Genomic DNA, 14,400 nt, shown 5'->3' on the forward strand with positions numbered 1-14,400 from the left:
TTATAAGTAGCATTATTTTGACTATTTTCACTTTTTCCTTTTTTAAAAGTTCTTTTCTTTGAGATGAGGTCTTGTTATGTTGCCCATGCTGGCCTGAAATGTGAGATATTTTCGTCTCAGACTCCTAATTAGTCTACTACATTTAGACAACTGTCATTCCTATTTATAGAAATGACTACAATAGTGGTTATAAAACTCACATAATAAGCCAGAGTTCATAAAATATCTGAGTTTTATATTAACTAATTTCAAACACACACTATACTTCAGTATATTATGGCAAACTGATGGGCTATTCATCCCCATCTACCTACATATGATCCTAAGGGTGGTTCCTAAAATATTTTGTGGTACTGAAAAGTGTTATAAACACTATATAAGAATGTCAACTGTGGGGCGTTTACCCACCACCCCCACAGCTTCCCAGAGTTTTCTTGAGTGCAATCAGCAGGAAATATTAGATAGAAGGATTTATAGTGGAGAATCTTGTGGAGATAAACAGATAGAAAATAAAGGATAGCCTCGAGAGGGCCTGGAACCTATTCCAACGGGCCCCGACTGTCTCTGGTCCAGGGTTTTTATAGAGACGCCAAGGGGTGGAGCAAAAGACCTCCTCCCCAGCACAGCCAAGAGCAGACCATCTCAGACACCTGCACTCAGGCCCGTGGTCCTGATCATCCTCTATTCGGACCTGCTGGGTAAAGCCACGAGGAACCCCAGAACGGGCTCCCACAGTCAACTTGTGCTGGTCAGATGGCTCAGCTGGTAAAGGCACTTGCCCACACAAGCCTGATGACCTGAGTTCAAGTCCGGGAACATGTAAAGGTGGAGAAGGGAATCCAGCTTCAGGAAGTTGTTCTCTGACTGCCACTCACATTCTACGGCACGCACATCTGTCATCACACATACACACAACCCCCACATATACCAATAACAAATTAAAAAGCAGTGACTACTAGCCCATGGAGTACTACCACGTATGTGTTTGTGGAGGGTATTTTCAACACAGTAGGTCAGGGAAGGCTGAAGACTGACACCTGAAATATGACGACGTGACAAAGAGCCAGGACATAGCTCCAGGGAGAAGGTCAATTCCAACAAAAGGTGTAGAAAGGAGCGGGACGGAGCTTGTGCTCCAGAAGCAGACAAAAGGTCAATGGGCTAAAGCACACAAGGAAGCAACTGCTGTTGGACACAGGGCAAGAAAGGGGGCAGTCAACTCAACCATGGAGTCTGAAGGACTGCAGGGAAAGGGGAACAGGAAGCCAGCTAAAGACTTTAGCAAAGCATGATCTCATTTATTCCCTAAAGTGCCACTCTAGATTCTGTGTGGCGATATACTTAAGGAAACAATATGGAAAAAATGCCAAATTTTGATTAATATTATTTCAAAAAGACTATCATGTTTTCTCTTCAGCACTCAGGGTTTATCAGATGATAGGCAGAAGACACCACCACAGTCCTTTCCAAGGTGGATAACACATTTCTCTAAGGATAAGCCAGTGAACATACGTAGTATTTGAAATATATTACCCAAAAGAACAGTTCATGTCTTAACCCTTCAATTAACAAAGGAAATTCAACCTTTATTTGGTACAGTTTAAAATCTGATGACTGGCTATATTAAGGCAGCCTAATGCTAATTGTGAGTTGAACTTGCTTGATCCCAAGGGTAACTTAGATGGGTGACAGACACTGGTTAAGTTACTTATAATTTCTCTGTCCCCAAAACTTGCATCTGAGAGACTTTGTTCAAATGCAGATTCTCATGTAGAAGTCTGGTTCAAAACTCAAACCTCTACATTACTTACAGGCTATCAGAACAATGTCATGGTGACTGGTCCGAAGACCATCACCCCCACTGGAAAGAAAGACTTTCTCAACTTCTGTTTCTGCATCAGTAAAATGAGCTAAAAATATGTGTACCTAGTAGGACCCCTGAGAACTAGGTACATTCATGTAGATAGACATCTTAATACACAGTTATGTACTCAATCTTAGCTATTATCAGCTATGATTTGAGGTAAAGGGAGTTTTATAAATATTTTAAGTTATTTTATAAACCTGAAAGCTAATAACAATCAAAATTTGATAAGCAAATGATTTACAACTTTTAAGAGCTCAAAACATTTTAAAAGTTCCTCATTGAGATGGAATCTTTTCTCCAACTGAATCCACTGAAAAATCCTGTTCAGAATCCATATATTAATATCATCTATCTAAAGATATGGAAATATATAACAATTTTAGATACATTTTTTGCTTTTCCCACTCCCATATGCTTTCTAGCCTAGGCTGATTGCCTCAAGTGTAGCATCAGGTATGGATACAGAGAGCTTCAAGAGAGGGCCTCTGTGGACCAAAACAGCCAGGGGGTAGAAATGTGCCTCAAAAGGGGGAAGAGAGCCCTGGTTTCTGTGTTCCATCTTCTGCCCCATTCCTCATACAAGCCCAAATCTTTGGGCACAAACCTGTAGTAGCAGTGATGGCAGTTACAGGAACTAAGTAGATCTAAAACCCTGAAGGGAATCCTCCTTTATGATCAGCTAACTGATCTAAGAATAGTGGTAGATTGTTGAAACTCCTGTAGCTTTCATTTTTCTCTTTATCCCTGCATCCCCCGCCCACCTCCTGCACTTAATAATGAAGACTTGCTCTCTCTGACTTTCTGGAGAGCAGAAGAGTAAATAGCATTACACTTGAGCTTCCCAGTCAGACTAAGGTGACAGGCCAAGCCGGGAAGGTGAACCTACCTAGTTCAAACGGTCATGTACACTTTAAAACAGTAGTAGGACCCAGAGTCATACAAAGTAACATCAAAAATACCTAGGATAGCATTCAAACTGTGTTGTGGAATGCTGTCCTCCAGGCATGGCCTTCTTGAACTCAGCAGCTGTGATTCTCCGCCCCTCCCTTCCCCAAGGATACAGAGGCAGTTAACAGTTGCTGGGGGTGAGGTGGGGGTGGGCACTCCCCAGGCTCTTCCCTAGAGGGTACAGAAGCAGTTAACAGCTGCTGGGGAAAGACTACTCCTTTGTAGGTTAGCTCCTATGGTTGCCCACGTTCCTGTAAGTAAGTAACCCCAGTTAAACTGACTGGTTCACTAAACTAGACTCCAACCAAACTTCCTTTGGCAGTTACTGGTACTTTATCAGGGTGAACAGACATTTGCTGCTGCTGTCTTCCCAGGAAAAGTTAATGTACAAAATTACTTGTACATTTCCTAATATTGAAATATCAGGACAATCCTAACCACACAAGAAGACAGCTATCAACCTGAGGTAACTCAGACACCAGGATGAAGCCTCTAGGGCAGTTGTTATAATGGGCTGTAGAAGGAAGGGAAGAGCTGGACAGTTGGGGAAGTGCTTGTCTTGAGTTTAAGCCCCAGAACTCACAAGAGTTTAAAAACACAAGAAAAGAAAACAACAACAAAGAACAAGTATGATGGCCTGTGCTTATACCCCAGCACTGGAAAGGAGGAAGGCACAGATCTCCAGGGTTTGACGGCTCGCCACCCCAGCCTACTCAGAGACCCTGTCTCCAAAGAAAAAAGTGAATGGTTCCTGAGGAATCATACCTGCTGGCCTCCTATCCATGTATACCCATGTGTACAAGACACACACTCATATACATAAAAGGGCAAATTAGTTTTAAACATAGAAAGACACAAATCTCTACAGAGGAACTGAAGACAAACAAAAAAGGCAGTTTCAGTATTGAAAAATATAATTTCCAAAACAAAAAGTTCCTGAAGGACTATATTGGGAGAGGAAAATAACAAAGGAGAGGTAGTAAACATGAAGGCAAATCAAAAGGACAATATAACACTCCTCAGCTTATAGTGGATTATATGTCAATACACTCATCCTAAGTGGAAAATGTAATATTCTGATGAATTTGAAAGAGAGCAAGGAGGGGTATATGGGATGGCTGGAGGGAGGAAAGGGAAGGAAGAAATAATATAGTATCTCAATTAAAATAATAGAAAAGCAAACAAATCCCCCCCCCCAGAATAAATCCAGTTTGGTGAGTTTTTTTTTTAAATGTATATGCATTTAAATAAAAACATTACTACAACTCATACTGAGTAAGGGGGTTTCCATGTGCTAAGTTTTCTGTACTCCACCTGAAGTACTAAAATACTGGTTCTTAGGGACCTGAGTAAAAAATAATACAAAGCTATGCATACTGGCATGCCTCTGTAATCCCAGGACTCGGGCAGTAAAGGTGAGGGTTGCAAGTCTGAGACAGCGAGACTCTGTCTTCAAAATAAAAGTTTAAGTATATACTTGTTCCTCAGTTAGTATCCATGAGGATTGGGTATCTATCCAGGGGACCCATCAGGTACCCAAATCATGGAGAGTTAAGTCTCTTATTTATAGTTAGCTTATGCTGCTTATTCTCCCATAAGATTTATCTCTAGATTACATATAATAACTACTAATGCTACACAAATGCAAAGTGAACACAGCCGTTACACTGCATCATTTAAGGAATGGCAAAGAGAAGAGGTCTGTATATATTCAATAAAGATAAAAATTTTTTTCTATTTGTTGTTGATTCCAAAGATTTAGAATTCACATTTATGGAGGAAAACTGGAAACAGCAAATACACAGCATGTATAAATCTGCATTTCAATTCCTAGTTCAATAACTACAAAATTTAAAGAAAGAATTAACCCCAAAATATGAATTAAGTAAATAAATTAGAATGTTGATAAACAGTTCAGATAAAACAATCCCAACAGACAAAAATAGATGAAAGGATAGGAGTTATAAATAGGAAATAATATGGTAGGTCTATATCTGACCATGTGTTTACATTAAACATGAATGAATGATCTAACCACTTAAAAGACTGTCAAGAGATGTTGAAAATCAAGACTAAAGTAAATGCTATTTGTAGGCTATATAAGAAGCTCATTTTAAATATGTTTAACAATTGTAGGGAAAGGGGCTGGAGAGATGGTGCAGCAGTTGAGAGCACTTGCTGCTCTTGCAGAGAACCCGGGTTCAGTCTTCAGCACCAACATGGCGGCTTACAATCATATGTAATGTCCACTCCAGGGGATCCATGCCCACTTTTTTACTTTTGTGGACACTACACACACATGAGCTACACATACATACATACATACACACACACACACATACAAGTAAAACATTCACACACATTAAAAAAACCATCACTCTTAAAAAATTAAGGGAAAATATATCATGTTCAAAATAATTAAAAGTAAACAGAAATAGCTGTATCATGTTAATACTAAATAAAGTAGAGTAAAAAGCAAGGGAATTCACCAGGATAAAGACATTGTGTTGGAGGCCAGGCATGGTGGCACAAGCTTTTAATCCCAGCACTCGGGAGGCAGAGGCAGGCCATATAAACAATCAAGCTGAGCAAGCCTGGGGAAGCAAGCCAGAATGCGCTTTTCCTCTGTGGTCTCTGCTTCAGTTCCTGCCTGCAGGTTCTTGCCCTGGCTTCCTTGATGCTGGCCTACAACCTCTAAGCCAAATAACCCTTTCCTCCCCAAGTTTATTTCAGGTACTGGTTTATCTGAGCAACAGAAAAGCAAACTAGGAAAGAGGTATTTCAAAGAAGATCTGCTATGATGGTGAAACATTTGTTAATGTAGAAGAAACTGCAGCAGATTTCAAAACATACAAAGCAAAAGCTGACGGAATAGACACACAGTATGTTGAGGACCTCTAAATGCCCTCAGTAGATAGACACAGTTAAATACAACTAATCAAGAATACAGAAGAAATAAATTAAACACAGACTAAAGAACTGATACACACAACACATCAGCCAACAGTAAAAGAATACACATATTTTTCAAAGTACATTCACAGAATATTCATCATTGATCTTTTCAAAGCATCTTTTAATTTCCTCTTTATTTTTTCAAAGTTATCAACTTCTTTCTGCTTTTTTTTTTTTTAAAAAACAAAAACAAAAACAAAAACTTGATACTGGATCAATTTTAAAAAAATGTAACAAATTAAAGAAGCCTAATATCATATAACTAGTTTCTCCTTCCACGATAGAATTAAACTAGAAGTTATTATCAGGAAAAAAAAAAAAAGCAGCTGGAAAATAGAAAAGCAAACAAAAAGCTTTTTCGTTATCCATCATTCAAAGAGCAAATCTCTAGAAACTTAAAAATGTTTTGAACTAAGTAAAAAATGAAAACCTATTTCAAAATTTGTGGGCTGTAGGTAAATAACCTTTAGGAGGCAATCTGAAGCATTAAAAGCATATACTAGAGATGGAGGCAGGTCTCAATGAAGAGAAATCATAAAAGTTAAAAAAAAGACAAATAGCAAGTAAAAACTAATAAAACTGGAAAAAATCAACTAAAAACTTTTTCAGGAAAAGATCAATGAAGTGTATAATGAAGTGTTGGCTGTTTGAATCCTGGGACCTATGCAGGGATGCTTGGCTCGGTCTGGGAGGGGGGGACTGGACCTGGCTGGACTGAGTCTACCAGGTCGATCCCGGTCCTCGGGGGAGACCTTGATCTGGAGGAGGTGGGAATGGGAGGTGGGGTGGGGGAGGGGGAGGGGGGCGAGAGTGGGAGAACAGGGGAATCTGTGGCTATTATGTTGAACTAAATGATGTTGTAAAATAAATTTACTAAAAAAAAAAAAAAAAGACAAAACATGAAAAAAAAACTTTTTCAGGAAAAGATCAATGAAGTGTATAAACTTCTTGCAAAATTGGGGGAATGTATGTGCAAATTATTAAGAATGAAAGGGGGCCAGGCGGTGGTGGCGCACGCCTTTAATCCCAGCACTCGGGAGGCAGAGGCAGGCGGATCTCTGTGAGTTCGAGGCCAGCCTGGTCTCCAAAGCGAGTTCTAGGAAAGGCACAAAGCTACACAGAGAAACCCTGTCTCGAAAAACCAAAAAAAAAAAAAAAAAAAAAAAGAATGAAAGGGGAAACATCATCTACCCACTTAGACAGTTGAGGGATGAAAGAAAGCTACAGCAACTATATATACATATATTCATCATTATATATACATATCATCATTATATATACATATTCATCATTATATATATCCACACATATTCATCAAGTTGAAAGGGATCAATTCTATGCAAGCCATAAGCTACCAAACTTCACCTAAGAAATAATTAACTTGAATATATCAAAAGAAATGACTATGTAGAAAAAAATTCTTTCAAAATCTCAACCCTAGATACCACACATGCTGCGAGATAAGAAATAACACAAATTTGATAAACCCTTCCCCCAAACAAAAGTTAAGAATATTTTCTCACCTCATTTTATGAAAGTAGATTGCCCTAACTAACCAAAACAAAAAGCAGTAAAAGGGGAAAGGAGGGAGGGAAAATGAAGAGAAAAGGAAGAAAGAGAAGGAGGAGGGGCAATAAGAAGATAAACTCCATGATCACACAGAATAACATACACAGAAAATACTCAGCAAACACAAAGAAAAAAGAAATTTCTTAACTATATACGGGCATCTAGGAATTATAGCTACCATCCTATTTAAATAGTAAAAGAGGAAATGCTTTTCTTTGAAGACCAAGACTAAGACAAAGAAATCTCTCACCATTCCTATTTAACTGACAGCTCTATAGGAAAATTAAAAGATGCAATAAAAAATAAATAAAAGGACTATAAAAGAGAAAGACATAAAACTGCTTTTATTGCAAACAGCTTGATTTTCTATGTAGAAAAACCTGAAGAATCTACAAAAACCCCTAAGATAAATGCATTTACCAAAACTCCAAGATAAAAACATTGTGTCAAGATTATCTATGGTTCTAAATATTGTGAAACAATTAGAATCTGAAATTAAGTGGAATGGATATATAAGTTGTATGTGTGTATAGATTACTCATAACAGCTCCCAAAGTAAATACATAGATATAAATAAAAGCTGTCAAAGATTCTTACGTTGAAAACAAAATTCTGATTTTAAAAATCAAAGACCTAAATAAATGGAGAGATGTACAAACATGTATTTAACTCTTCACAGTCTGATCTGAGACTTAATACATTCTAATGAAAATGTTTGTAAGATGTAATATAGACAAGCTGATTTTAACAATTTTACAGAACATTAAAGGATTTCAAATATAATTTTTAAAAATAATAAAATTGTGCTCACATCTGATTTTCAGTATAAAGCAACAGAATCAAGGGAGAGAATTCAGAAGTAGATACGTATAAATATGGTCAACTGATTCTGAAAAGATGCAAAGGTAATTTAATGGAAAGAGCATAGTGTTTTCAACCTATTGTGTTGGGACAGGTAGACATCGGTATTGATTATGTCCCCATCTACCACGTTTTTGGATGATATTTGTAACATCTTTAAAAGCTGGCCAGGGAGAAATTACACTTGAAAAGACAAGAGTTTGGAGGACATCACATCTTCATATACAAAACTAGTAAGTCTCAAGTTCACAGTCCCAATCAATGTATCTACCACACTACGCCAATTTCCTCTGCCCAAAGTGAGCCAAGAGTAAAGCTGAAGGCCTCACATCTCATTCCCAAAGCTCACTGAACTCTGCAAAGTAGCCAATTTGAACCATGTGTAGTCTCTGTTCACTTTCCTTTTCTTGAGGGAGCGCCAACTAAAATTCTTTTTTGTTATTGTTATTACGTTTGTTTGAGACAGAATCCAACGTTGCTCAGGCCTGGCCTCAAACTTGCCATATTGCCAAGGATGACACTGAATTTTGATTCTCCTACCCACTATCTCCCAAATGCTAGGATTATAGGTGTAATCTAGATGCACCGACTACATCTAATTTCCAATGAAGATTCAGAGGCAGAGACAAGTGGATTTCTGAGTTTGAGGCCAGTCTGGCCTATAGGATGAGTTCTAGGACAGCCAGGGCTGTTACACGGTGAAATCCTGTCTTAAAAAAAAAAAAAAAAAATTCTTCAACTTAGTTAAATCTGGTCACTCTTGCTTTCTGCCTGCCAAATCTGCCATTCCCTTTGTAATCTTGTGTGTTATGGTTTCTCTTCTATCGGGAAACAAAAGTAATAAATTCTTTCTCTGGCACTACCCTCTTTTCTTAAAAAAGGTATTTGTTGAAATCCTTTAGGTATGATTTTAATATGGCATCTATATGCCCCAAACCAACTTCAACCCAAACCTTGCACAAAAATGAACTCAATATGGACTATATTTGTAAGTGTCAAACTCTACAATTTTTAGTACAAAACAAAGGGGAAATATCTATGACCTTGGGGTAAGTGACAGACATAACATCAAAAGCATGACCCAAACAAGATAGACCTGAAATAAAGAACTTTCCCCTACAAGACACTGCTTAAAGTATAATAGAAATGCTTTGGAATGAGAGAAAATACATGCAATCTCAATCATACAACAACAAAGAAGGCAATGAAAAATTTAAAATAGTCAAATTATAAATAAGTCCTTGAAACTATTTTTAATGCTATTATAAAATTCTAATTAAAATATAATTACATTACTTCCCCATCCCTTATTCAGAAACACAAGTGAAAACCAAAATTAGATCTCTACCACACACTTACTAGAGCAGCTAAGCATGTCAGAATATCAAGGACACAGAGCTAGCATTCTCATACTGATTAGAGCCACTCTGGAAAACTGTCAATTAGTTTCTTACTGAGTTAATCATGCATTTAACAGTTGTCACACTTCTATGTATTCTCTAAAATGTAAAAACTATGTTCAACAAAAACCTGTCAACAAATATTTTTGGAGCTTTATTCATGACCCCAAAACTATAAACAACACAAATGTGCACCTGGTAAATGGATAAACAATGTGATACAGTAGGCTGCTGAAAGCAGCCTGTTTCAAAAGGTTATGCATTATGAGTTCCTTTATGAGATACTCAGGATAAGTTTGGAAACATTTAGATACAAAAAAGCTTAGTCTATCATTTTGCAGATAATGAACAAGATGGAGAACCCATCAGTATTGCTAGGGATTAGGTGTATGTGCAGTGACTGACAACGGATGGGCAACACTAAGTGATGAAATGTCTGGTTCTTGACTGTGGTGGAAGTTAACAGATTTATATCTATATAACTGTCAACTACATGCCAAAAGGGCCTGCTGAATATGAACTCTAAAAATACTTTAAAGACATAAATGAAAATGTGAGGTAGGATGCTTTGTCTTTACATAAACCATTTTTGGTTCAGTTTTACCAGACTCTATCTCAATAAAAATAAAGAAAAAGGTAACTCAAATTATAGCTCACTATTAGAAACTGACAGTCCGTATGTTCTCAGTCTCAGAATTTAATCTCTCAGCAATCAAAACTCATCAGATCCCAAGACTTTTTCCCTGTTGCCTTCAAACAATGAAGAAACAACTTACAGCTTTAAGTGTAAGGTCACACTGGAAAACAAGTGTCCGAAGCTGTGTTAAAATGTCTCTCTTGGTATTTTCTAGGTCATTCCGTCTTTCTTCAACATTGGTCACACAGACTTTGTAGTGCTCATTTGCTTCTTCTACCTTCAAGAACATCACAGGAACAAACAACACTCATCACTAGAATTTATATTAAAAAACTGACTGCAGTTAAAGCTATATTTAAAAAACTGGGAAGTCTTTATGAAAATTCTGAAATCTTTTATTTTTATTTTAAATATAGTACTATGAAATGTATTTTAAGTAAGACAATTTAAAGATAAATAGCATTTTGGTTGGCAATTTAAGAACATTTGATTTTAATTGCTAGGGGTAATATGCAATTACTATGCTGTTTGCATACAGAGTATCTCCATTTCTATTTAAAAAAGCACTTCCTACTTATATTTACCATTTATTTTACACACTTTGTCAAATTATACTTAATATATACATTAATGACAAAGCCTTGGCTTATTCTCGTCAGCAGGCATGTAACACAAAGCTGCCTAAAAAGCAGACTTTATAAATACTCCAGTCAAAAATAAGACACCACAATCATCTCTCAGCTGCTTCTTTCACAAACCCCCAAGTATCCCAGCACAGTGGTTCCCACAGCGTGGGTCTCTACCAGCAGCATCACTGTCACCTGGGGACTTGTTAGAAGTGACACTTGTCAGGGTCCCACTCTTGACCAGCTGAGTAAGAAACTCGGGGTGAGGCCCAGCAGCTGGAGTATGCTTTCCTGGTGACCCAACTCCTGGGAAGGTTTGAGGTGAAATCTTAAGCAGAGTATACCGATTCAAGTTTCACATAACAAAAATGGTACCTTTTGTAGAGCCTCTTCTTCTAGTCTCCGCTTTTTTTCTAGTTGTTTGTTGAGATTTTTCGCTAATCCAGCACTTGAGCTTAGCTGCTCCTCTTCCACACGAAACATGGAAGATTTTGCCTTTTCGTATTCATCTTGCCGTTGCATGCATAGCAATTTTGCCTTTTTGAGAGCTGTCTCTGTTTCGAGCTACACAGAAAAAATCATTAAAAAGATTATTATACGAGAGCACTTTAGGGACCCCAGAGTAAGACAGATGGTGTATTTACTGCAGGTAACTTTGGATGTTCACACACACGCAGGTCTAACTCCAATATAATACTAACCAGTTTATTCTGTTGCTGCTTCCAAAGCTCTTTTATTTCTTTTCTTTGTTTTTCCATTTCATTCTTCCTCCCAAGTAGAGGCTATTAAGGAGAGTAAAAAGAAGTCGTTTTATATTTATAAAATATTATATATTAATATGTTAATAAATATATTAATTGTATTGCATTAAAACTATGCTGTATGTATTCATTTTTACCTGCACAAATTTGTTGGCTTGGAGAGCTGCAATGGTTTGTTGTAAAAGGTTGCTGCTGTGTATGTCGTTAAGCAGAGCATTGGTAAAGAGGGACTGCAGAGGCATAAACTCCTGGAATTGCGAGTGGAAAGGGAAGGTGTGTGAGAGCAGTTCTAGAGGCACCTGCCTGATGTGCTACAGCTCAGTCTCCAAAGTTACATGTCAGAAAAAAAAATAGCACTAGAGATCTAGACATATCCCTGTCCTTCAAAAAGACAACTTTAGATTCCTTTCTCTAGTAAAATGACTTATCTATGGAGAAAACTACTGGAATTATGAACTAGTTAGCAAAATTAGTTTCAAAATAGGTATTTGTACAAAATTGTAAATACTCTAGTTTCATTCATAAGGAATAGCCATTTAAATTTAAGTTTCTTTCAATAAGTTCTTTTTTCTATGAGCTGATTGGGAGTTTAACTGAGTAGTCTCTTATAGAACCTGAGGAGTTCACAGAACACTTACTTGTATTCCAATGCTAGATCTAGTTGCCTCTGCCAATTTTACAATATTTCTAGTGGACTCCAATTCTGAAAAGGTTAAAGACAAAAATTAACATTTTTTCTCTATATATACACTCTAAAATTATTTGTGCTTCTTCAATTAAAGGTGATCACACATATTAGAATGCATCATGATATAAGGAAGCAGTTCTTAATCTACCTGCTCATCAGAATCAACTGGGGAACTTTGCAGACACACATGCATGACTCTCACCTACCCAGTGAGGGCTGAGCACAGGCACTGATGACTCCTACGTCCCTCCAAATACGCCACATGCTCACAAGCAAATCTGCTGTGCCCCTTAGGAAAGTTTCTAGAAAATGGGCCTAACAATCCGGTCTTGACTATTTTCCAAGTAGTAGGGGGTTAGGTAAGGTGACAGATACGAAAACATTTTCTCAGCTGTAAAACTACTGAGCTGCTGTTTCTCCACGCTTCCTTTCTTTCTGCTTATGCATCCACTCTTGCTCTCCTCTGCTTTTACTATTATGGATTATACTTCCTCACCCATCACAGTAAGGCCTCTCTAAAGGCAGAGACAGTGTTGTCTTTGTGTGCCTATTAAAAAATGTTTAGTATGTATATTTAGTATAAGAAAGCCTATTGCAAGAAAAATTCTGAAATGAAATAAACACTAATTAACAATAATACTTAAAAGTCTGCAGAAAACAAATCACAAACAAGTTAGCACTAACATTTTAAAGTTAATCAGATGCTCTAACAGAGAACTCACCCAAGTTGAGCTTCTTTTCAACCCACGACACTATGTTCTTGGTATATTTTGCCCACGTTTTAGCATATGACAAAGCCAATTCTATAGAGTCAGTGTTCTTTAACAGCAAGTTGTCTAGTTCTATAGGGGAGAAATTTCCTGAAATTACAAACATCAAAATAAGTATATGTTAAGTACGAGCACATAATAATTCTAAAAACAAAGTACTTGGATCCTTAGGAATTAATCAACAAAAACTAGTTAAAAATTCAAAGGATAAGTCTATAAAATGCTATTGTTTATACTTAAAATTTTACTGTATTTTCAATCTTTAAAAATGTATTTATTTTTACTTTATGTGCATATATGTTTTGCCCGAATGTATGTCTGGTGGGCACCATATGCATGAAGCAGGAATAATCCCCTAAAACTAGAGGTACAGAGGGGTGTGAACTGCCATGTGTGTGCTGGAAAACCTTATTCCAGGTCCTCTGCAATAGTGAGTGCTCTAACCACTGAGTCACCGTATTTTTATACTAATATGTATTTCTATTATTTGAGTTACAATCTGTATGTAATTATGATCTGTTTATATCATCTACTCAAACAAAGTTTCTCTTTACACACACACACACACACACACACACTTTTTGTTTTTTTGAGATAGGGTTTCTCTGTGTAGCCCTGGCTATTCTGGAACTCACTCTGTAGAGCAGGCTGGCCTCCAACTCAGAGACCTGCCTGCCTCTGCTCGCCGAATACTGGGATTAAAGGCGTGCACCACCACTGCCTGGCTTTCTTTATGTTTTATATGTAAAACTTTCCATATCATTTTATATTAAAAATGAATACACTAGATTACAAAGTATAAAGAGATTAAGCAATACAAAATACTTGAGAGAAAATGCAAAATATCTAATAAAATCCTGAATACTACCTTTTTCACTGGGTGAGTCCACCGAGTCCACAGAAATGTTTTCAAAAGACTTAACACATGGAAGAAAACAAATTTAAGATTAGACCAGAAAACAACAAACTGCTGCTTCCAAAATTCTGTTCTCGATTTTATTGTGCTGACATAATTCCTGCTCAAGAATTTCAAGTATTTAACACTCAAAGGGCCTAAGAAGTCTGCTTAAATACCACAACATTGCAAGAATTGTAGTTCTCAAGATTTAATATAGAACAAACTCATTTTATCTGATTAGTTAAAAATCAACGAATCCACATAAAACTTCAAATTCTACAGCTCTAAAAAGGCTCAGAAGTTAAAGAAACAGTTACAATAGACTTCAAGCATAAGAGAACATCTAGCCATCTTTTGCCATTTATCACAGGTACACATCTTTTCAAGTTTTTTAGGCAGCTTAGTATAAAATTTCCTGTG

The 14,400-nt window shown here is 37.1% G+C and overlaps 1 protein-coding gene across 7 annotated transcripts in view; it reads right to left on the minus strand.

Moving 5' to 3' along the window:
- Arhgap29 (Rho GTPase activating protein 29) overlaps window positions 1-14,400 on the minus strand; it is a 67,477-nt gene that overhangs the window by 15,092 nt on the left and 37,985 nt on the right. For all 7 annotated transcript variants that reach the window (XM_028880071.1, XM_028880069.2, XM_028880072.2 and 4 more), the window contains 7 exons: window positions 13,951-13,999; window positions 13,035-13,172; window positions 12,263-12,327; window positions 11,762-11,872; window positions 11,565-11,645; window positions 11,239-11,427; window positions 10,377-10,514 (listed from right to left, as the gene is read on the minus strand). In XM_028880071.1, the coding sequence (XP_028735904.1) occupies window positions 10,377-10,514; window positions 11,239-11,427; window positions 11,565-11,645; window positions 11,762-11,872; window positions 12,263-12,327; window positions 13,035-13,172; window positions 13,951-13,999 (771 nt within the window). The remainder of the gene's footprint in view (window positions 1-10,376; window positions 10,515-11,238; window positions 11,428-11,564; window positions 11,646-11,761; window positions 11,873-12,262; window positions 12,328-13,034; window positions 13,173-13,950; window positions 14,000-14,400) is intronic.

Source organism: Peromyscus leucopus, chromosome 6, assembly GCF_004664715.2.
Source record: "Peromyscus leucopus breed LL Stock chromosome 6, UCI_PerLeu_2.1, whole genome shotgun sequence".
Taxonomy (NCBI): Eukaryota; Metazoa; Chordata; class Mammalia; order Rodentia; family Cricetidae; genus Peromyscus; species Peromyscus leucopus.